Raw genomic sequence first — 26,624 nt, 5'->3', positions numbered from 1 at the left:
TCTTTCACTATAAAATATCTACAAAAAAATTTGTTTGATAATAAAATAGTAAACTAATGAACTAGTTACAGTATTATAGTTACGACTCAGATATATATTATGTAAATAAATGTTTAATTAACCGACTTTGACAAGTGTAAAATCCATTTCAAAAGATTTCCAACAAAATGAGTTTTCCCTATTTTTTATTTGTTTATTAGATTTTAAGGCTTTCAAATCATTAGTTAAATTCTTTAGCCTTGGGTGTTTTTAAGTTTTAAAATACATTTAAAATAATAGTAATAAATTATACAATTACTTTTATTTTAAATCTTTTTATGTGTGTATTTCGTCATAAATATAAAATTTACATAATATGTTAGAAGTTACATATTTTGCAAATAATTACCAGATGGGGATATGATTAAGCATTATAAAAGTTAAAAAATATAATAAACTCACCAATATTTCAATAATTTCTAATCAAAAGTTAACCAAACTATTGAGCAAGATCATTTAAAATAATTTAAATTATATAGTTTTCCACTTTTAATTTTTAGATTTTATAATAAACTATTGATAACACGAAAAATTAATTTAGCTAAAAGGTTAGATCTTGTAAAAATAATAAACATTTTGAAAATTTGAATTAAGATAAAGATATAATATAGCTTTTGAACATTTATGTTTATTTAAGTAATGCGCTTTAAGTATAAGATATATAAGATATAAATATATACCTGCATATTAAAGGTACCATACTTAATATGTACATAATATACTATATATTATATATATTATTATATTTGTATATAGATTTAATAAATACCCAAGTATATTATATAAATGTGTAAGTGTATGTTTGTCTGAATATAAGTACATATACGCATTATACATGTTATTAGTGTATTATGTGTGTTCTGTTTTGAATTGTTGAGATAATACTTCAAGTAGCTTAGAAATTTAACTCATATGATTGTGGTTCTGGTACAAAATATATGCATTTATAAATGATTTATTAAACACAAAAAGATATATTATAAATTACGTATAATGACGTATAAATATGAGTATAGCGAAACAATTGTCTCTTGCCAATCAGTTAACGTTATTGACGTCATATATTTTGTAATAACTACAAAATAATATTATCTACAAATTATGTCTGTTAATCGTTAATGTCCTTGCCAAACATTATTACAAACGTTTTCATCCCAAAATGATCTAAAAAATTAATTCTTTTATATAAGCCACCCTTTATATTTCTACTAACCTTTTCCACAGAATTTACGCAACTAGAATCGCGATTTATAAAACTAATAAATAATTAATTAATTGCGGTATAACTAATTGGTAACTTCCTCTTTACACCACTCACACTCCTTACAATTATATATCATTATAATTACTTATTGTATAGATTGATATTAAATGAAAAAAAGTTTTCATAAGAGAAAAAAAAATGATTGTTACTTATTTATTTTCAGAAGTTTATTCTATCACGATAAAAAATATTACTGGAATTTGATTTAAATAAAAGTGTACCTAATTTAAATCGATTGTTTTTAAACATTAAATAATTAATGAATAGATAATAAAAGGTATTTCATTTACTCATTTTAATATAGTTACATAATTAATTATTATTTAATTGTTATGATTGCACTATAATTTTAAATTGTTCTATTTAAATAAGAAGAGGTATGTATAAATCAAATAGATCTTAGCATGACTAAATATTTTCAATCATGTCGTTTGACGTTCATTGCTGACCCATATTTTAAGAAAATACCACTGCAGCTTAAATTAAAAATAGTATAAAACAAATTATTAAAATAATAATAGATACTTTTTATCATACATGCTGAAATAAATATGAGATTTTAAACTAAAAAATGGATAAACAATAAATATCTATGTATTTATTGATAATACTAAAATTTGCTTATTGTTAGTGTATGTTATTCAATATTTGTTAGACTCATAACCTCTACAAGCAAATGCAATTTGAAACTATCATTGCCAATGATGTGAATATCAATAAATACTATATATAACTTAAATAATTACATTTTTTATGATTATAAGATTAAACATTGTATACAAATAATACATGAACCACTAATTTGAGAAACGACATGTCACAACATTTTGAAAATTGAGATAATGTGTGTAAAATGTGTTATCTATGGATGGATTCATTATGTTTGAAAATGTATAAAAAAAACATTTAATTTTAAAATAGTTGGACCAAATAATAACCAACAAAATTAGTTTATTGAAGTAATTTACTACTCCTTTTTGTCATATCATTAAAAATTAAAATTAAATAATATAATTTATTGACATATTTGGGGCTAACTACAACTACATGAGAATAAATTAAATCCAGGTTCCACACATTTACACCACGAAGAATTGCGTATTATAGAAATTACATAAGTTCAGGAACTTTAGATGCACCTCCCCCCAGGCCAAAACATAGTTTTTTTTATGAAAATTTGTATCTCTCTGACTTCTCTCCATTTTACCTCTCGATTTATCCACCATACATAACTGGTAGCGTAAAAACAGTTGTTTTCTTTGATACCAACCTATTACCTTTTATCAAATTACGTCATTTCTCAAATATGTGGTTCAAATTAAAAACAATTTTAATTTGAAATTCAATCGAGTCGCTGATGTTTGAGATCATAAAACTGTGTTTTCTACAGTATTGTACACAAGTAGAACAGTGAAATATTCAAACATTCAAAGAGTAACATTTTTCTCTTGTTATTATTCCCAATCAAAGTTTTGTAGTAATTAATAATATAGTTTAGAAATTACTACACTATTCTACATCATATTATATAAATACTATCAGTAGTTTATATATTAATACATGTTAAATATAAGTAATGCAAACTAAATAAATATTCAACATTTTATATACATTAAACCTTCATACGAAAATTCTTAATAACTATAGGTATATAATAGCTAGGCATTATATATAAGCAGTCACAAAAATATATACTTTATTTTAAAAATATCGTTATAGTACGAATTTACTTTAATCATTAAAATTTAAATTATTGTTTAATTTTAAATATATCTAAATTTTATTAAAAACTATGTTTTTAAGAAGAATACTAAAATATATCTGAAAGATTTTTGACTATTTAAAAAATGTCAATATTAATTAAAATGTTTAACTAAAACTTATCAAGTATATTATTTATTAATTTGTTATTGGTCAAAATGTATTACACTAATTTCAATGTTTTGTAAGCATATATCGTATAAATTAAAAAAATATGTTATCGATATTACGTATGTTTGTAATTATATAATGCTTATATTAGATACATACTAGTATAATTTTAAAAATATCAAAATATTGTAAATTAATTTTTTCAGCGTATAAAGTATAAGTAAGTGAAATTTTCGTATTAAGATTTAATTATTAAATTTAATTCGATATAAGTACGTTGTAATAACATGCTACTAGGATTTGTTTGTGAGATTTATATTTTTTTCTGTGATACATATATGTTTTTAAAATATTAACACACTTAAATGATTCTTGCAGACAATTATCAATATTTTGAAATAATATGATACATTTTAGATGATTAAAATAATTTATGAATTGGTTACAAAATATTAAAGTTGTCTAATAAACAAAAATTTTTATTTAAACTAAAAATGTACTACCTCGATTGCATTGTGATCTCGAGAAGAAGAAGCATTTGGACTAGGATAATTAAAACGTGCACGGTCTGGATGCAGATACACAGAACTAAATCGCCTTGATGTTGAAGGGCCTGGAACGTCATATATATCGATTGTAGATGAACTGCAAGGCTTAATCGCCCTTTGGGCTGGACTTGCCTAAATAAACACATAATATATTAGTCTATAATATAATATTTTCTTTACATATAGTTTACAACCTTTAGATTGGTTTTTGACAACATCCTATTCTTTTTTAACAGTTTATACTATAGTAAAAAGTAAGTTAAACTTTTCAGTAGCTTTTGTAAAAGAAAAATGGCGTCCTTTCTCTCAACAGTTACCTGTCCAAAAAAAAAAACTGGTGCGTGTTGCAAGTACTCACGTATGAAGTGAAACTTCTTTGTGAGTCTTGGAATTAAGAGGCATGGTCTTGGGGAGTGGGTATATGGGTTTATGACAGTAATTTATAAGACATTTTCATAAAATTATGGGGAGAATAATTTTAAAAAACCTCTAAGCAAAGATAGTAAAAATCGATTTGATTATCGGAACCAATTTGATTCATTACTTATTTATATAGATCTTTTTCGATAATATATTCTATATAGTATAGTATATTGTTAGCACTACCCGGCATTACGTAGAGGTCATATGCATCTATGCGCATCTCAATGCGTGTTAGTTTTTCTAATATATTCTAAAATTGCTATGATGTACATTAGTAAGACAGAGAAACACATGCGGGTATAACGTCCTCTTAAGAAGTTGCTTTAATATTAAATGTATGACGAAATAAATTTATTTATAGTAATAGATACTAATATACTATAAATAATAGATATCTTTATAGTAGATAGCATTTTACTAATATTAATATAATATATTTACTAAAGGTAAACGTTTATTATACTAAAGGTAAATGTATTTCATCTTTATAAAATCGCAGTATGCACCATGATAATAATATAAGTATTATCCATTAGGTATAATAATAATTAGAAAACATCATATTGATGAAATTGATAACAGTGATTAAAAATACTAATACTTATGGACGATAAAAATACAAATTATACATCAGATCGCAAATACAGATGTAAACGTAAACACAGGTCGCAATATTAAAATATTGTAAACTTGTAACAAGGATGTTTATAAGTAATAATAATGCAGCTATATCCTGGAATTTTTTTAAACACATCATATATGTTTATACAAATCCCAAAACCACGATTATTGGGAATATCGTAAAATCGATTTAATAGCTAGTATAGGTAGGTACTCTAGAGTCTAGATTATTCAAGATCACATAATCCGCACGTGTAAAATATTAACTCTTTTTCGTGAATATCGTTTAATTTGAATTATATAAGTGCATGTTGGTTATATGTTATTTAGGTGCTTTAGGTACTTTAATTACGAGGTACACATATTTGATTATGCAGGATATATCCTTCTTTGAACTAGTTATCACAATGTACCAAGAGTTATCCGATGTGCCTATAGGTTTTTAATTTTATTTAAATCAAATATCAATCATTTGACATTTCACAATTCATATTACTTTGTATAAAATACTAACTTTTGAATCAGACAGGACAGTTGCGTTATGGTTATGGTTGCTATAACTGTTTAAATAATTTTATATAGTTATATTTGAATATTACTAGTTTATAAAGTTGCAATAAGTATGAATTAAGTTGGTTTGACTAAAATTATTCGACTAATTTATTTTAGTACTTTTAACTAAACACATTGTTTGATACAACTAAAATATTTATTACACCAACTAGAAACTATCCAACTATTTACAATAGCCAAATTTTGTTTTTTCTTGGATAAGTCCATTTTTTTCTAAAGTGACTTTCCCATGGAAGAAATAATATATTTATACAGGTACAACAACCATACAATATCTACGGAGTTAGGTTTTTACATTTCACGTCTTTGGTATGTTAGGACGTCATATACAGACGTTTCAGACGGTCACGTGACTAAATATTTTTGTCATACCTTCAGTAAAGAAGTTTTACTTCAAAAATATATAAATAGACAGATAGTTAGACTGTCAATGGCTTAGATATGTATACCACCACTCAATCCCTTCACCCATATACAATGTCCGTATGAAGATGTACTTACGTATTTGATCACTTTATTAATTGCCACTCCTACGAATATAAATCGACTTAAACTAATATTTATAGACAAATAGACAATTCTGTGTAAGGAACAAGGATAAACTGATTTCACACAAGAAACTTCCCAAACAATTACTGTTGACTAATTTATTAATTTTTTTTTAGATACGCGGATACGCCTATTAAAATACGAACTTATTATAACATACCTGTACAGATTCGATTCCAGAATCCCCGCTTTGCAAAATAAAACTGTGTTCCTTAACTCCGAGATTTGGGGATGTCAAATCAGCGTTCTGATTATTAGACCACAATGGAATCATTTGTATGGACGTTTCTTCTTTCGTAATTTTTTCTTCTTTACCGTTGTAGTTGGTATTACTCATTTCAATTTCAATATCAGGGAACTTCTTTTTCTTCGACCTATCCCACTTCATTTTATTTTCCATTAATGGAATCTGAAAATGCAATAAAAAATAAGGATATTATAGGTAAATGAATGAAGAACAAAGATAATGACAAAATACATAAAGTATTAAAATAAAAACAAAATTGTTTGAAACTAAATATTCTAAAACAAAGCTCTAGAAGTCTAGTCCATAAATACGTGTTCAATGTCCAAACTCAAAACAATAAACATTCAAAAAACTAATAATAATATAGGTATTAAAATAATTAGCTATTAGCTATAAATACCTAGAATTTAAAATTACATTTTGACCTTTTTGAGAAAAAAATATAATTTGAAAAATATTTTGAAAATAATAGCATTTCTAGAAAATGGAAATACAAAATATTTTATAAAAATTTAAAATATATAATATCAATGATTATTCATTTTTAAATAACTGCAAAATAAAAAGCTCGATTTTTTTTTCTAAAAATTGAATTATGCTGTAAATATGTTAATTTTATACCATTAAGTTAATCTTTAAAATGTGTTAAAATATATTTACCTTTACCTAACACCCAAACAGTTCCAATTACACTAGGTCTAAGTTACTAGAGATAAGTTCAAATACTTAGGAAAGTGTTGTAAATTTGGAAATTCAAAAATAAAATGTGTGCAGTTTATATATTAAAAACTTTAAAAATATTTTTTAAATCGCTATTGCCCCTATGTATAGTCACATTTCTTCATAAAATAATATTATTATTATTATTTAAATATTATTTAATTTTCCCGAATCATGTATATTCTATGTTGATTTATTAAGAAAATAGCAATTTAAATGCCTAGAATATAAATTTTGACTATTTTAAATTTCATATAAACATATAAAAATACTGGATAAAATAAAACCATGCCAAAAAAAAATTGAAATAGATAGATTCATTGTTTGGTCATTATAGACATAATATTGATATTATAGCAACAGTGGAAGAATCTTATTGAAACCCAGAACTGTTAAATATACAGTGAAAATGTGTGCACATAATATGAGTAACAGTGGACGGGGACACCAAAAAGTAAAAACTGGTACATATAGAAAATGTTTAAGTACTTAATAAAAATACTATATTTATCTTTTATACATTTCGTTCATATATTATCTTATCTTAATAATTTTCCAGTTGTTTTCCTATTCGAAAAATATCAAACGAATAACGATTATAACGTGTTCGATAAAAAGATGAGATCGCATTATCAATGGTATCCAATTTACAAATTCATTGTGAAAAACATAAAAAATTTACACAAAAAAAGATTACAGATTTTTTTAATTGTACAATATACATAAACATACAACATTTTTATACCCACTATTTACTACACACATATTATATATATATATATATATATATATAATCAATTAATATTTCATTATTATAAATTTTAATGTATGCATATGTACCTATAACCATTTCGTCCAATTTTATATAACGTCTCTCTATAGGGAACATTTAGTAATTTCTCGAAAATGTCCACTATGTAGAGGATTTCTCAATAGTGGAAATTTTTTAATTCCCCATGACTGTCCATTATATAGAGGTTTCACTGTACTACAGATATTATTACCATACACTAAATTTAAGAAGAAAGATCAAAAGAAAAATTGTACTTAAAACCAAGTGCGAGCATAAAATATAACAAGAGAATTTAAAGTTTTAACATTAGAATTTCATTTTTTGTTATCAAAGCTTTAAAATAATCTTTAAAAATGCATATTTTGAAGTGCAGGTGTTCAGCTAAATGTAATTATTTTAAGAACATGTTTCTATAAAAGAATTGAAGTACTGAGTTCTGACAAAAAATAAAAACTTTTCAATAGCTATTTTACTAAGGATGGATTTTCAATACGATTCTCAGTCTTTGTGTTGAGTTGGTATATTGATTCATACTTACATATTACTTTATATGACATACGGGTATTATAAAATAAGGCCAATCTTTAAAAACTATTTTTTTGAAGAAAGATTGTAATTGAATTGTTTTTTTTTAATTTTACGCATATCTTAATTAGTAATATGACCATTATTTCCATTATATAGTTTAATTTTAATTGATATTCTAATATAATATGAAATACAAATTTTGTTTACAAATATCTATTAAAAATTATTTACCTACTGTGTAAAAATACTTACTGAAAATTTAAGACAAAGCTGCTCATAAGTTAATTATTTGTCAATTAATATAATTCGAAAATCTATAGTGGTAATATTTTTTTTATACGCGTTTAAAGTTAGAATTTTGACAACATTTATGAAACTCACGAAAATTAGTTTATTATTTTGTAGTTAGAAATTCATAATAATTATTAATTTTATACCTGAAATTTAATACAAGGTTATTTATTAGTTTTTCAACTTATAAATGAAAAAAAACTCTATCGGAAAACTAAATCAATTTTTACGAGCATTTCAAGTTGAAATGTTTACAACATTCAGCCGTAAAACAATTAATTCTCCTCAAAATGTTTTAAATATTTTATTGTATTTAAAAAAAAAAAAATTATAATTAATAATTTTTAACAGAATATTAGTTAATATTATAATTTTTATTACACCATAAAATTCGTTAAATTTATCCACTCGTTTTAAAAAGAAATATACATGAGAAAATCTAAATTTTTGTCGATTTAAAATTATTTGGTGGGTCGAAATTCCTAAAAATTTAATACAAGGTTACACAAAAGTCTGTATTAAAATATTAAAAATACCTATGCACAATTTTTTTATATTTATTTTAAATTAAAATTTCGACAAAATCGCAAAAAATTGCAAACTATTTTGTAATTAAAAATTCGTAAAAACTTTTCTTTTTGTATCTAAGTTTTGAAAATGTAATACGAAATTCTTCACATTGAAACTGTAAAATCTAAAAAGTGTATGAAAATGATTATTTTTTTATAGACATTTTAAGTACAAATTTGGACTAAATTACATATTTAAATAATAAATTACAATATGTTAATTATTTTATTATGATTTAAAAACATTATTTATGAGAACTTAAACTTTTGTGTATTTTACTATTTTATATTATTTTGAATTTTTACTATATGCAACAATATTTTTAATTTATTTTAAAATATTATTTATTAATAGGTACAGTAGAACCTCAATTAATCGTTAGTCTTAGTCTTGACGGAAAATCGAAAAGACGGTTTAACGAGAAACGAACATTTTTTAAGCATACAACACATATTTTATAATTATTTTGTATTTCAACCATTATGACTAATTGACTTTTCAGTAAAAGTTATGTTCTCGATCGCAATAAACTGTTTTTATCTCACTCATAAAATATATTTATCACTTATCTAGTTGATATGATCAAAAAGTTCGGATAAACCAACTAGAATATAAGGCGATAAACTTTTACTTAAGCGCGTGAGTAATGGTGGTTAATCGAGAAAGACAGTTAATTGGAGAACAGTTAATAGCGATTCTTCTGTACTTTACGTCTATACGTCTATTTTAACTATGTTACAGTATTTTCGGAAATCATTTTAATAAATTTTGTGTTATATTAGTTGATATAATATGGTATAAACTATAATAATATATATTATTATAATAATTAAATACTTATAATATTATAAATGTAATAATTTCGAGAAAAATTATATCAATCTACTAAATATTAAAAATAAAATAAATGAATTGAATAAGCATTTAAAAAAAAAATATTACTTGCCACTTGGTGATATAAATTGATATACTTTTTTCTCTCAGAATCGTTTTTTGTATACAATGAATAATGATATATTATCATTGAATACAAATTTAATACACATGTAATAGTGACCCATTCGAAACCTAATATATAGCAAAGCGATACCCACTTACTATCTTTAGAACCTTTTATATATATGTATATTAAACCTATATCGATTAACTATTTATATTTTATTTTTATAAGCATACCATTATATTATATAATAGTTAATAATAACAGTAACCATCATATCTAAAGTTTAATTCTTTTTTGTTACTTTAAAAATGTATTCTTCATGACTCACTCAGAATTTTAAATTAAAACTGTGATGGTACTGAACTTTCCAACAAAAACATCGTCTTCTTCACGTAATATAATGCTTCAGCGCATAGTCAGGAAATTAATTTTCATTATACTTTACTAGTAAGATATTTTATTATTATTGTTTGTATAATAAGAGTTTATTTATGCTAAAAATAGTATTTCGTTATTAATTATTTGTACATATTTATATTTTATAAGTTATAATCATAATTTGAACATACATAATATAACATTATAGTATAATTATCTTGATTTTATATTGAATTGTTTTAATACGATTTTCACATTTGTAATTAATTTTGACATACCTATTCGAACATGACGTATCTATTAAATGAAATAAAAACCTCATTTTTTCAAAATAATGAAACTACATTGAATAGTTCGTATAGTATCAGCAAAATTAATATTTTCTCCACGTGAAATCAAAAAATATAGTAGATAAATTAACATTTCTTAAAAATAATTTTTCTTATCATAAATGGTTTAAATGGTTATTTCGATTCAAGAATATCGGATTAGTGAATATTTTCTTATTTTATAAATTATAATAATATAAACAACGGCCTATCTGTATGAATACAATATGTTTGTCTGTAATTTCCCTTGGGTCGTCCACAACCATGTTTTGATTCATAAAAAATGTAATCTAATTGCGTCTTTGCGTTAAAAACACGTATAACTATATTAACCTATAGTATACATGTTGAAATATAAATTACACTATAGACAACCGCATTATGATGAATAAACTATAATAAAAGCTTATTTGGCAATATTTACTATATCACGTGTTGCCTTTTGAATATTAACTAGGTATGTACAACAAACTGAAGTCCACGCAATTATAAAATTTTTTATTTATTTTATAGTAAAATAAGTAAAAGTAATTTTAATACATTAAAGAAACTCGTAATTTATTCATCAATCATAGTCTTATGAATTTTAAAATTAAATTATTGATTGAATATTCTTTGCATACACAAAATATTTCCTATTGATAAAGCATAATTATCTAATATTTATAGATCTGGATTTCTCTTTTTATATTTATTTATATTATAGAAAAATATAACTTCTTAACTTAGTAAGTATTAAGTGGTCAGGTTATGCTACAGGGTTTACTATATAATTATTTTCATACATATATATATATATATACAAAATGTATAATCGAAAGATGATAGGTTTGCAGTTTTAATGTGCATTTTTTTTTTTTAATAAATTAAGAACATTGTTAAAGATATAAAACTTTTATCCGAAAAAAAAATTGGAAAAAACTACAATTTTAACGCCTGGTCGATATTTTTTTCAAACAAAAAAAGCGGCCAAGTACCTAGGTAACGTTCTGCTGTACAGTAAGTGTCAAGTGTACCTCGTCATTGAATAGGTTACTGTAATGCATGGGTCACCAAATGGCAGACCCGCGAACACATTTTATCCGGCCCGCAGACAAAGAATAAATAACACGTATTACGACAACATTATATGTGTTATTATTTTTGTTAAATATTATTGGTTTTTAAATAATGTAAAAATGTACTTATAGAATTTTGATGGCCCGCGAAAACTTTTCAGATTCCTAATGTGACCTTCAAAAATATTAATTGGTGACCCCTGCTGTAATGGATGTGTTAAACATAAATTCAATAATAAACTCTTGCATATGAAAACGAGACGGTTTTACAACCTATATCAGGTACTAAGGTATACAATTTACATATTTATTTTGTTTATGTAGCAAATTATTTTACTAAATACAATAAACAGACAATAGGTTAAAATTAATTTAAATATTTTTAAATATTCATCGTGTATATAATAAAATATAATAATATACATTAAGAGGACGCTATACCCGCACATGTTGTCTCTGTCTTACTAATGTAGATTTTAGCAAATATTCGTTCAGCAGAACACATTTTGTGATGTTAGCTTTAATATTAGAGTCAATTTACCTATTATAAAATTTAAAGGTAAAAATGTTATCTAAGGCATCTCATAGGCTTTTATTGGTATTTTAATTTTTAAGCAAGTTACGAGCATTTTAAAGTTTTAATATTTTACATAAACATAACTCACTTAGAAATTAAGATATCAATAAAATCTTATGAGATGCCCTAAATAATATTCTTACCTTTAAATTTGATTATAGGTAAATTTACTTTAATATTTAAGCTAACATTACAAAATGTATTCTGCTGAACGAAAATTTGCTATGATCTACATTAGTAGGACAGAGACAACACATGCGGGTATAACGTTCTTTTAAGACTTAAAGTCAAGTCATCGCAAACAATTTTAAATTATAACGAAATATTCAATTTTATCATTATTTGAAATACAAATACCTATACAAAGTTATGTTCGTATAATTTTACGTTTTAGTAAGAACTGTAATTTTGTGGAACCTTACATATCAAATTTTCCGTTTTTGATCAAAAATAAACATTATTATGATGGGTTTTTCTGAAAAAATTAAATATGCAAGTATTTTGAAAGAGTGGAAAATAAAAATAATAATTTATAACAGTGGAATATTTTAAATATATACCATTAATACTCGACGAAAATCGTTTGATTCGAAATATTTATTTAACGCATGAATATCCAATTTATAATCAAAATTTAAACCTTTTACGTTCAAAAAATATATTTGTAAGATAACACGATTTTTAATTCTTGTGAAAAATCTTATATCTAACCTTGTATTAAATGTCCTTAGGTGTGAATATTAACAATTTTATGAATTTTTAACTGCTACACAATTTAAAAATATCAAATGCTCAAATTACTTATTGCTTATTGTAAATCTCTATTCAATTTTTTTATATTTCTGTATTGAAATTTATAAAAATCTTCGTATTAAGTTTTTGAGTTCTTTGAAATTACTTAAATAAACATTAATAGAAAAAAAATTATTAATAAATTGCTCAAAAAGAGTTAAAATATTTTGAAAATTATGAATAAAATTAACTAAATAATATGTTAGTCCAAAAACTTTTTTTTATGAAAATATTTCAATTTTTCTAAATTGTTCTATGTTTTCCCCAAATATTTAGAAAAATACAGAGAATTTTCAATTACCGACTAAAAATATTTATTAATAAGATTTTTATCTCGTACATCATCCTAAATCCAAATACATGGACAATTTTGATTTTTGAGAATGATAAAAATTAAACTAGATTTTTTTCTATTAGAGTTTTGGTTTAACAATATTAATTAATTGATAATTTTTTTTTAAAAACTTCCAATTAATAGGTATTTGTGATGAATTATTATTGAGTCGTTTAAAAAAAAATATCTTACAATATATACAAATATCTTTACATATATATGTAGAATGTATAATGTATATATGACATTAGAACTAACGATATGTCACAATAATTATTTTTATGTTTTAAATATTTCATTAAAATAAACAAACTACAGGAAAAATTAATAAGTCCTTGATTTTTAGTTAATTTTAAACATCGATTGATATATTACTTTTCAAATTATATCTTATGACATTTTATAATATATGTATTACAGTATTATAAAGTGTCAACGATGAGTCATTCATATTTTAGTCTGAAAAATGATAACAATATTACGTAGGTACATTTAATATACTTTTTCAACCGAAAATAATAAACAAAATCAATAAATAACCATAATTTATATAGAGAATATTTTGTAAGTCATACAAATATTTACTTTTAACTATTAAGGTCTCATGTTTTATATTATTATGACATTAAAATTATATACAGTGATTAAAATGTTTTGAGCATATAGATCTACCTATGCTAAATAATTAATTTAAATCTTCTTTTACAATTGTTAATATTAGGTAATACACTTATAGTTATCATGAAAGTTGCGTGTCTAGCTACAATTCGCACAAGTTCAACCAAACAAATAATATTAGTCGATTGTGGTAAACATTTGTATAGACAAGAATATATGTAGCCTAATAAAAATATATGTAAGGGTATAACAATATAAATAAACAATTTTAAAAATAGTGAAACGGCAAATAGTGCGTAGGTAAATACTTGTAATTTTTTTTTATTTAATATGAATCATAATATTTGTATTCTATCATCTCGTGGTGTAATGATAACCAATAATTTTTATTTTATTATATTAATTAATATAATTATTTATTGGGATTCACATGTAGGTAGTTGAAAAAACGAAAAAGCCATTCAGTAAGTTACTACAATAAATGTGTTAAATTTGAACTTAGTTATAAAATTACATCAAGACTTAATCACTCTATGCCTACGATGAAAAACGATACCAAACAAAGACGGTTGCGGATTATAACAATTATGTATGTACATATCTAATGATCTATATAGTTTAGCAATTTATTTTCTATCAGTAATACAGCAAGTTGTACTAATTTTCACAAAAAACTTATCACATGTAGGTATTATAATATAATAATTATTTTAATATTAATAGTCGTTATAGACGATAATTATTACTCAGGCAATGGTTCTAATGCGCCATAAAGAATGGTGTGAATAAGTAAGTAAATAGGTTCCTGATACAGATAGCTTATAATTAATCTAAATATTTTGAAAATTTCATTGTGCATTGTATACAAAAAAATACATAAACAATGGTGAAAAGTTTCAAGTAGTTGAGAGTAAGATTTTTGAATTACAACATAATTATTAACATTTTTATTTTTATTCATTTAATAATATTCAATATCATTAAAAATTGAATTTCGAACGCTGATAAAAAATTATATGGATATACATAGAACACTATTTGTGATTCTAGTAAAAAAAACTATTCAGGAATCTCGTTTTACGTTTTTCGGTTCAGAAGTATTTAAGTTAAATGTTTTATGGATTTTTTACAATAAATTAATCAACAAATGTTCTTTAAATTTATTTTGTAAGATTTCGTCAAAATTTGAAATTAAAATAGTTAAAATTAGTTTTTAAACATAATAAGTATATATGGTTATTTATTTTTAAATTATAAAAACTAACAAAATTGATTTTGCGAAAAATGGTATTACATTAATAATATCTCGTATATTATTTTTTTTTTTTGTCAGATTATTTTAAAAGTACACATAAATTTCTACTTTTGACCCAAATACAAAATAGATCCTATTTTCTACCTGACACAACCATCAATATTTATGATCAATGAAGCGTCTTCAGGCAAACAAAAATAAACACCATTGTAAAACCAATACATTCATCGCTCTGAAAGACTGTAAATTTTAAAAAAAGTTGAAATAAAAAATCATTAAAATTCACATGCATTATAAATTAATACATTTACAAATTATAGATTTGTTAATTTATGTAGTAAAATATAATTGTTGATAAGATATATTATTGTTATTCAGTGTTGTAATAAAAGTTTTTATAAATTTCAACCAAAATATTTTATAGTTTAGTCACTTTCATGCACGATAAAACACCATTTGCTGTTATTACCTATTTATATATACACTTAAGTTTCAATTTTATATGGTGTACAAAAACTAAGTGCTTCCATTACTTATAGCTACCTATTATATAATATAAAATCCAGCCTATAAGTTTAGTGAACAATAGTAAGTACTCAATTTTTTGTTTCTTAACTATTCGTTTAACTATCTGATACAGGTATATTTATATTAAATAAAAACTATAGTTTTGAACTTTTAAACGTAATTTTATAACAACGATGAAACTTTACATTTAATATTTTATCCATACTAAATCGGCAGATTGCCCTTATTATTTAAAGATGTTAAAACTTTAAAAAAAAAGTTTAATTTAAAAAACAATCAATTACTGTATACTGCAATATAAATTTTTTGAGAATTTCTTTAATGTATTTTTCATTTTATTCTGAACAAATTGTAGTAATTTTAAATTCATTCTATACCAATAGTTTATAATTACTTAGCATTTCAAAACCATTAAAATATATAATAATCAATAGCATATAAATTTTATTTATTTATTTGATAAAATATTCTCGAGTAATATATGTTTGTAAGTTCACAGTTGATTTGCACTTTTCACCGTAGTAATCACACCACAAGAGGTAATGATCACCTTATAAATCTTCATTTAACTATATACACATCACAGGGAGATTACACAGTGTTTGACCGTCAATTCGTCGTTCAAACAAAATTATTTACAATAAAAACATTATTTTACATATTAGTTACCCGAAAATATTTATCGTCTGTAAACTTTTGATTTTTCAAACTTTTTTATAGAAATTGAAATAATTGTTGCAAGTAATAAATGAACATAATTTATTTAAATATTTTTTTTTATTTATATCTATTGTTTTTTAACATATTAATAGTATACGTGTTCCATGTTTAATAACTATAAATTTATTCTACAATATTACTTAAACAAATTGTATTCTATAGTTCTATTATTACCTGAAAAAAATTAGATTAGAAATTTTACAGACGATAAATATTTATGTGTAGCCAATATGTATGATAATGTCTATATGATTAATATATTTTTGTGAACTACAAATTGATGGTCAATAAGTATTCTGTAATCTCCCTGAAATATGCGTAAACATCAAAAATTAGATTTTCGAGTGTGAAATTTACGCTTAAACATGGTATAATTACTACTGTTAAAAATATGTGTCAACTATATGAACATGCAAATGTGTTATATAAATATATACTACTTACTAAGAATCAAAAAATATTCTTTATAAGTTATGACAATAGTATCTTATTAAATACATGCTTGTAACATCGGAGAATATTCACAAAAATCCCAATACGATAAAGATAAAAATTAAGTACTATAAACAACGATATACTTTTTAAAAAGTCGCATAATTTTTTTATGTGATTTGTTTTTTTTTAAATGATTTCAAAGTGTGTATATTATAATTTATAATGAACTTTCCTATTATTTCATTTTATCCTTTAAATTTAACTTCAAAATCAATGGTTTAAATAATTGCTGTTTATAATAAATATTATACAATATTACCTATTAAAATATATAAATTAAATAATTTTAATTTACTATATTATTTTCCAATATGTAAACTTTGACGGATCTTTAAGATATATAAATATATAAAATAGAAAATACTTATAAATAATAGAATTCAACATTCAACTTTTTCTTTTATAACTCTGTCACACATTTTAAATTATCATAAAATAATCTAAAATTGTTGTATTTTTAGTTAGACTGGGGTAGATAGTATTCTGTAAATATGCAGTAGAGGTAGGAAAGCACACCAATGTCTTCATCACGTTAAATTTATTTTATAACTATTCTATAGTATATAATATTATTATAATAAAATATATCCGAAAGCCCGCATGTATTTATGAACAAAATTGAATGTGTTTTCCATATTTGCCATCGTTTTATATTTACTATCTGGTGTGATTTATTTTAAATGAGGAAAAACCACTGGGCGTTATTTTGCATTGTAATAGATACGAATATTATTCAAATATTATAAAAGATTAAATGTTTGAAAAAAAAAAGTTAAAGATTTTAAAAATTATAGAACTAGAGTAAAATTATTCAAAATTAAATGATTAATACTCAAAAATCAAATAGATAAATTTCATTTACAAAAATTAAAAAAATATAACTATACAGTTCAAAAAAAATTATATATGATAAAACTGAAAAAACGGGAAAATCATCACTATGCTGTATAGTAGGTTTCTAGTATAAACGGTGAGCGTATCACTGTAATGGATGTATTGAAATTTGAATTAATTTTGTAATTATATTATTTAATTCGATTATTTAACCATCGGATACGAAAAATGTTTCTTAATTCTGATAATGATTACATTGTGTCAGGCTCTATTTCTAAGAACATTTATAATGTATTTATATGACTATTAGTGATTAATTTTTCTATTAATGATACTGTAACTTGAACATATTTTTGTTAAAAACGTTGTACTCGTATACACCTATTGTAATAATGATTATTATAATATTTTATCATGTTATTTACTAGGAGAAAATGATACAGACTATTAGTGTTTCCAACCCAACATTGAAGCACGAAATATTTTTGATGGGTCATGACTCGAGGTGTTACTTAACTAATAGGATCTTAATTATATATGTAAAAACAAATTTAAATAAATATATGAAAATAATTTTAAACCGTAAATTGATAAAATCTTAAGAGTTAAGTTATGTTTTATTTGATACGTTTACTGACTGTCTAATGACTGTCGATGCGGTATTGATCAATTGTCCATACAGTTATAAGCATTGGGCAGTACATCAAGACTACGAAAATAGGTTTAAACGACAAATTTTAGTTTACGATTAGTCGATTAGACTCTCAATTCCAAATAAATAATAATTATATTAAGCAGAATTAAATAATTATTGTTTTTTGTTGTACTTTATTAAAAGCACAGCTTATAATAAACATTATTAATGATAATATTTATTATATTATGACATGTATTTTTTTTTATGGGAGGTCGCATACCCAATAAACAGTTAATTTGTGAGTCTATACATTGCAAAAAAAAAAAAAATAAGAAACACTGGTATATTATATTACAGAAACATATCAACTTAAAAGAAAATGAAATACTAGACCCAATAATACAATATAATCCTAAATATATTAAATAAATCTAATAAACGTGTAGTGTATATTTTGTAAAGCTATAAAGATATATTTATTATATAAGATCACTTAAATAATAAATACTTAATCATAGCTTAAGCTATAATCTAACTTTTAAGAACATTCTAAATCCATAACAAATAAATTCAATTTTTAAATATTATAAAAATATAATTTACTTGTAACCTTATGGTCGTAAACTCGTAAACCAGCTTTTTACAATAACAACAATAAAACATAAATAAAAATGTCTAATTATGTAATTATGTAATTATGAGTATGTTACTTTGCACTTATTAATATTTAATACTTACATAATTTTTTAATACACAATTTTATGCTGTTTTAATTTTTGTTTTATTATTTTATAAAATACTTATTTTAGAGTTAAGATTATTTTCTAATTATTTATTGTTATGTATAAGTAAGGCTTCATGGTGCATGTTTCAAATCTAATAGATAATTATGAGAAACTTCTACAACCCTTTTCACCAAAACTAAAGGAAATTAATTTTATATTCAAAAATAACTGATTAAAATATCAGAAATTTTCCAAATAAATTAACATATCTCATAAATTAGGATATATTGATCTTCTAGAATATGTTGATTATTCATTGTTTTTTATTTTTTTTATTGAAATGGATTAGTCTTTGTTAAAACTAATAAATTATCTATATGAGGATTAAAATGTCATTGAATATCAATGAATTCTAGCGTAACAATTCATTCGATTTCAAAATATTTTGATACATTACATTTTATATATATATTGTAAGTGACAAATTATGTACGGAACATCAGTTTACAGCATATTCAATTCTATACGTATAGAAAAGATACATTTATGATTAAATTAATGTTGAAATGAAATTGATTATAGTTAATTGTACAAAAGTATACACACCATACTCGAACCTACCTCTAAAATAGTATTAAAAATTTGACAGTAGTTTATAATATATATGTATATATATTTATATGTTAGAACACAAGTGGACTATATTTTTAGCTTAGGGTACAAAATTAATTTGGAGTCCCATAAAATTTTTTCAAAGCTAAGACTGAAAGTTATGATTTTGCCTAAAATGAATGACACTTTTATGATAAACGATACTATATTCAAAAATGCATGTATTATAAGAATGTATATTATTTGTGTTTATATAATTGTTATTCAAATTTAGATGAAAATAATTATTTATTTCAATCTAAGCCGCTGTTTAAAAATAGAATAAAAAAGAAATTTTAAAAATATAGTAATATAATAATATTAAAAAAAAATTGAACAATTAATATATATTTAATATTTTTAATATCTAATAATATCAACATTCAGCGACATTTTTAATTTAGTGCAATTATTATGTCTATATTTATTTTATTTATGCAGATACAATATAATATTATACTTATAAACTATAATAATCATGATTTTATTATAATTTATCTTGCTTATATTATAATACAAAACGAGTTAAATTATTATTAAAAATAAAAACCTAAAATAATAAAGGTAATTGTAGTTCAGAATGTACATATAAGAATGGTGGCCCAGGGGTGCTTTTCGTGTTTGGTGCCCTGTCCTTGCTATACATATTAAGTGAATTGGAAATAATAATCATTTAAATTTTTTGTCATATGAATATATGATATAGGTTATTATATTATTATCAAAATTGAAATACCTACATAAATAATAATTATTATGTGTATGATTTTACCAAGTTTTTAATACAAATATTTTTAAATAATTTAATAAAAAAATACTAATATCACCATATTATCCACACTCAACCTCGAATAATTTTTTGTATAATATTATAATAATTTATTACATTATAGTATTTTATACGTATACCTGCTATGGGTGTAAACGATTAGTACAAAAATAATATACTTCTGAAATTGTTATTTCGATGATAAAATGGACGCACATTAATTCAATAACACCTATATGTTATATAATTTATATTATAAAATATTTTCTCTTGGTAGGTAATTAATATTGTTTTTACGATAGATGTTGCTACAGTTATTGCATATTTGTCTTTTTTAATGTAGATCATACTCTCTCAGTGTTTCAATAATAATTCCTTTTTTTTCACCTACCGTTTGAGATTTTAGGCACTTTATTTTATGATTGTATGCTTAAATTATACATTTATTAATTTTTATTTTATTTATAATATAATAATAAAAATAAGTAGAGACCCACTAAAAATCTGCAGATTAATTTTATTAAGGTTTAATTTAGATTTTACATACTTATCAAGGTATATACATATCACAATACATTACATAATAGAATAACGTAAGTAACGGTCATAGATACATATGAATGATATATATAGAATATATCATAAATTATTGTCCCCACAGAATACCTGAGAATAATATTATAGAATATATATGATACGTGATGGGTACATTATATTGACTGTAACATGGCAATAACATAAATATCCTTTAAAAATATTTATAAATTTTAAAATCAACCCGAATATAAAATCATATTTTTAAAAATTAAAAAATATCTTAATATTTAATGTTTATTTTACAAATGTAAATATATCTAAGTTAGTAGCGGTTGAACTACAAAACAGAATTTCTGGCTATTTTAAATGTACGGATATGTCGTTGTAACAAAATACTCCTTGATTAAATAATAATATTACACGACTGCATGAGTTATTGTTTGAAAGCCACCTACACACAGATATACTGAAATTGCCTATATAACACGCCGGACAACAAAGTGAAAAAAATATCATTAAAAATGTAATGAGTAGTTTCTTATTTTCTTCATAGAACCACATAATTTAGTTTTATGTACACATATTTTATTTAAATAGTCTGCTTAAATATTATTATTTAAAAATGCATTATTCCATGTACTAAAATTAGACAGTTGGACGAGTAAAAAAGATGAAAGAGATTACTTAAAAAAAAAATTATATTTCCTTAAGGAATAGTGAAATTTATGACTCATCAGTTTTTAATAAAATATATTTGACTTATTTTCTAATCGATATTATAAAAAATATATGTTGGTACTTTAAATTGTTGTATTTATTGCGAAATATAGTATTCTCTTGTATGTACAATTTTACATTTTAAATTGAGCAAGACATTTATTGGTTTTAGACGTTTTAGTATAATTTGGATTTGTTTTTTATCTATTAACTATACAGAGAAAAATTTACTCCATTACTCAACATTTAGTGTGATAAGAAATGTTATCAGACTAGAACATAGACCTTATACTAAGTATACGGTCCATGGATTAGAACTGATTTTGAATTGTCATTAAAAACTAGGGCTAGATAATTATAAAAAACCAACAAACATTTGCAGGAACTCAAAATATTTATTATTTACACAATACCAATTTTTGACCAAAACTATTTAACTTTTTGTTGTTATTGAAAAAAAATAAAAATTGTAAAAACGTTATATTTTTACCTAATAAACATTAAAACAAATTCATATTTGTAATGTAATACTATCATTTTTCAAATATTTTGATTTTTTAAGCAGTTTGTAAACAATTTTATACTTAATTTTTTTTCTATTCATGAAATCAATATTTTGTTTATGAAAAATAAACTTAAACATTTTAAATTAAGTTTCAAATAATTATTCTTACTAACTTATTATAATATGGTTGCAATTTGTTTTATAAGTTTAAAGTTAAATTTTGTAAAAAGTATACATATTTTTTAAAAAAAAATAACTATTTCTCTTGAACGATCTTAGATTTTGGTTTTAGTTCAAAACATTTTAATCACAGTTACTGTTTTTTATTGCATGTATTATTATTTACTGTCCTCAATAACATTTTAATACAAATATAACAGGTATAAAATATTTTATCCTCAGAAAAATATATTATATTATGCTGGTCTACACTTTTACTTAACCGATACCTACATTATTTTTTAATACAACGATTTTTCATAAAAATAAAATCTAACACAAACATTACAGTAGCCTCCAGCATTACAGTATACATTTTAAAAATTCTAAGACCGAAAAATATATTACAATTTACTAGCCTTAGTTATTCTAATTTCAATTTTTATCAAATAAATGTTTAATATTATAGGATTCTATTATTTTATAAATTACTAAATGTTTATGATTAATAATTAATGGTTAAGGTTCTTAGACTTAAAAATTAATTAATTTAGAACTTAAATTGTATAAAAATAAGATGATAAAATGATCTTTGTAGCTTATTAAACTTATTTTTTATTCAACTGTATACCTAACTAAATTTCAACTAATATTTTTTTGACTTTTATTATTCATTACTTACTTTGTAGTTTAAGTATAAGATTATTTTTGGTTATTCAAAAACTGAACTCCTATTAAAGTGAAACATATTATTCTTAAATAGTTTTAAGTATGAAATTATTAAAACTTTGAATATATATTTATATTACAGCATATGCAAATTTATTCATACTATTAATTATAGTTAATAATTAATTACAATATTTGTAGTATATTAATTATGACCTTTATTGTATAACGCTAATATATTATTTATTTGAAAAAGAAGATAGTAACAGTTTTATACGATTACCAACCTATCTTTATAAAACAAAAGAGTTATGCAATGCATATACTGAATAATTATTTATATATAAATGGACTTATCTAAACGCTCAGTTAATAGTACATAGGTAAACACTTCTTTAAAAAAACGGACATGTCAGAGCATAAAAAAATTATTGACATTACTAATTGTCCATATAAAGTAAATGAGTTAGAATAGATAGATATGAGAATTGGTCTTCTTACCACGATTGATTTATCTAATGACTAATAAAATATGTTGTGTATTAATAGTATATTATGTGAAACGTAATAGTTGTCTATTATATATAAAAATATTATCACTTCAAGTATAGGATTTTAAAAGAATATGATAGGGAATTCCAAAATTCGAAGTATTATTGATTTTTAACAATCAAAACTACCTTCTCATTTTGAAACAGTATAAATACTCACACATGGAATATATTAGGTGGACTTATTTACATAATATAGGTACAGAATTAATTAAATAATTAATGATGTACTGGGTTAATGAATCGGAGGAAATTTAAATGACATTTATACATCATACATATTTGGTATTTTCTGTATAAGTAGCTCGGTTCGTAAAAAAAATTATGAAATTTATGAAAAATAGAAAACGAAGTTGTTTTCTTGGACCAAACTGTGAAAAAAGGTTGAGCTATGATATTTGGGAAGGAGGGTGTATTTACAACAATTCTGTAAAAAATTAAAATGATACTATTCAGATGTCTCAACGAAATACTAGAATATAGAAATATAATGTGTGCCCTCCAACGACAACACAAAAATGATTCTGTCAAACTTAGGGAAAGAGGAGTAAATATTAGCATTAACTCTGTAAAAAAAAAAAATCATAGAATTATTTAAATGCCTAGCCAAAAAAAAACTGGAACGTAAAACACGCCTACTGTTTTACATATTATATCTATACCTAAGGATATTATGTGGATAAGATCATTATTATCTAAAAATTAATCAATAACTTTGGTGTAGGTACTCAATATTATAATAAGCACTATCTAACAGCTAATAATATAATTCATAGCATTAATATTTTTCTTATTAGATAAAAAAAAACTATTTTTAACTTTTTAATAAATAAGATAAGGAAATAAGATTATGTATATCCTAGTTTTATTTGTTTGAATTACCTACTTATTTGTAGTGTTTTAAGTTGTTATATCAACAATTTGTCATCGGTTTTTTTTAACTAATAAAATACATCTTGTCAAGTTAAAAGACAACTATTACCATTTTTATTACACACAGAAATTAACATTTTAGTAACTATACAACATCTCATATTTCATTACATTTTATATTTTATAGTTTATACTTGGTTGGTAATTTTTTTGACAAAAATGTATAATTACGTATCATTTATTATTTAAAAAAAATGCAATATTTAAGTATGCATATTGCATACAACTTATAAGTTTAACCCGCGTTCATTCTTCCTACTAACTATTAACTAGTATAATATTAATCAATTTTTTTTAGTTTAACATATCTAATAAATCCTTTATATAGAGCATCTAAGGTCAAATATTAACTAAAATAGAAGTTATTTATAAGATGAACTTAGAATAAACTTAAGCATATTCCCTAAGTATACATTAAACTTTAAAGAATACCAAGTATAGGTACCTACATCATTAACCAACATTAAAAGAAACAATCACTTTTCATAAATTATAATCATTAATTAATATTAAGACAAGATTATGTATTTAATTTCCATTATTTTTTATGTTTAGTTGCAATAATGACAACTATAATTTGTCAATTCAAATCAATGTGAAATACCTATAAGTTTATTTTATTGTAAATTATACTTCAACTGTAACTTATTTAATTATGATTATATATGAGTACTGATATTTTACCATTCAACTTCATGCTTAAAATATTTCCAAACGTTAATATATATTGTACAATGCATAAATTGACGAAATATAAATATCATCAAATCATATGATTATAACATCAAATTATATTATTTTAATGGAACATTCGTTCACTAACATCTACTTTAATTTTAGTCTTAAAAAGCTTTTAAGTTTTTAAACAATATAAAATATAAGATTTAATCTTCAACGTTATTTATAATTATTCAATTAGAAATTTAATTCTTAACGAAAATTAAGTACTATGTATTTCAAAATTACACAATTTAAGTCTACCTTTATTTCAATAAATATTTTCCAGAATCAATTTTATTTAAATATCACACATTGGGTTAAAAATTATTTCCTATAATTTCGTTAAAATTCTAAAAAAATTGATGATAAAGACTGCAAACTTTAATTTATTATTTTTTTTAATTTAACATTTTCATGCATCATTTATAAGTTTTTAAATTATCATGATAAGCATAATATATTATGGTACAATATGTGAGTGTTATATCAAATTTTTGGTCAAAGAAATACAAATAAAAGTAAGTATTACTTGTATATCTAATAATAATTTAATATTATTTCTGATAAAATGAGAAAAATCTCTGTAAAACAAAATGTATTTTGAACTAAACTAATTATATCAATTTATTATTGTTTGATTATTTTATTTTTTAATATAAAAATTCAATAATTCACACTAAATTAGTAACTAGTAACTAGATAAAATTGAAAAATTGTCACGCGATATTTGATTTTATGCATTTAATTTCACAATGTTGGTCAATATAAATAAAATATTATTATGTTTAGCTGTAAAATATATTGAATTAAAAACCAAAGATATTGATCAATCTTATTCAATAATGGTCAAAAAAGGAATTTAAATAAATTATACTATAAAAGTCATCTATGAACTAGTAAGTTTATGTAACCTTTATCTGCTAATGTATTTATAATTTAGGTAAACTAGAAAACCAATATATGTTTTCATTTTAATTTAAATAAAAATTTTTGTATACTTGATTGCATTTATAATTATCTAGTATTAAAATATAAAATAAAACTATAATACGTATTTACACATTAAAAATTAATTTCATGTATATTTAATTAACACGCATAACTAAAATAAAATACCATCGCGTAAAATTATTAAATAATTTTTAATTTAAA

At 22.6% G+C, this 26,624-nt stretch overlaps 1 protein-coding gene across 3 annotated transcripts in view; it reads right to left on the bottom strand.

The window, feature by feature from the left end:
* The window catches only part of LOC132926451 (uncharacterized), a 58,996-nt gene that overhangs the window by 18,476 nt on the left and 13,896 nt on the right, over positions 1-26,624 (bottom strand). For all 3 annotated transcript variants that reach the window (XR_009661446.1, XM_060990808.1, XM_060990807.1), the window contains 2 exons: positions 6,050-6,298; positions 3,679-3,855 (listed from right to left, as the gene is read on the bottom strand). Coding sequence is in view for 2 of the 3 variants with exons in the window: in XM_060990807.1 (XP_060846790.1) it covers positions 3,679-3,855; positions 6,050-6,298 (426 nt within the window). In the remaining variant the exon portion in view is untranslated. The remainder of the gene's footprint in view (positions 1-3,678; positions 3,856-6,049; positions 6,299-26,624) is intronic.

Source organism: Rhopalosiphum padi, chromosome 3, assembly GCF_020882245.1.
Source record: "Rhopalosiphum padi isolate XX-2018 chromosome 3, ASM2088224v1, whole genome shotgun sequence".
NCBI lineage: Eukaryota > Metazoa > Arthropoda > Insecta > Hemiptera > Aphididae > Rhopalosiphum > Rhopalosiphum padi.
This window is presented reverse-complemented; position numbering and strand designations above follow the sequence as displayed.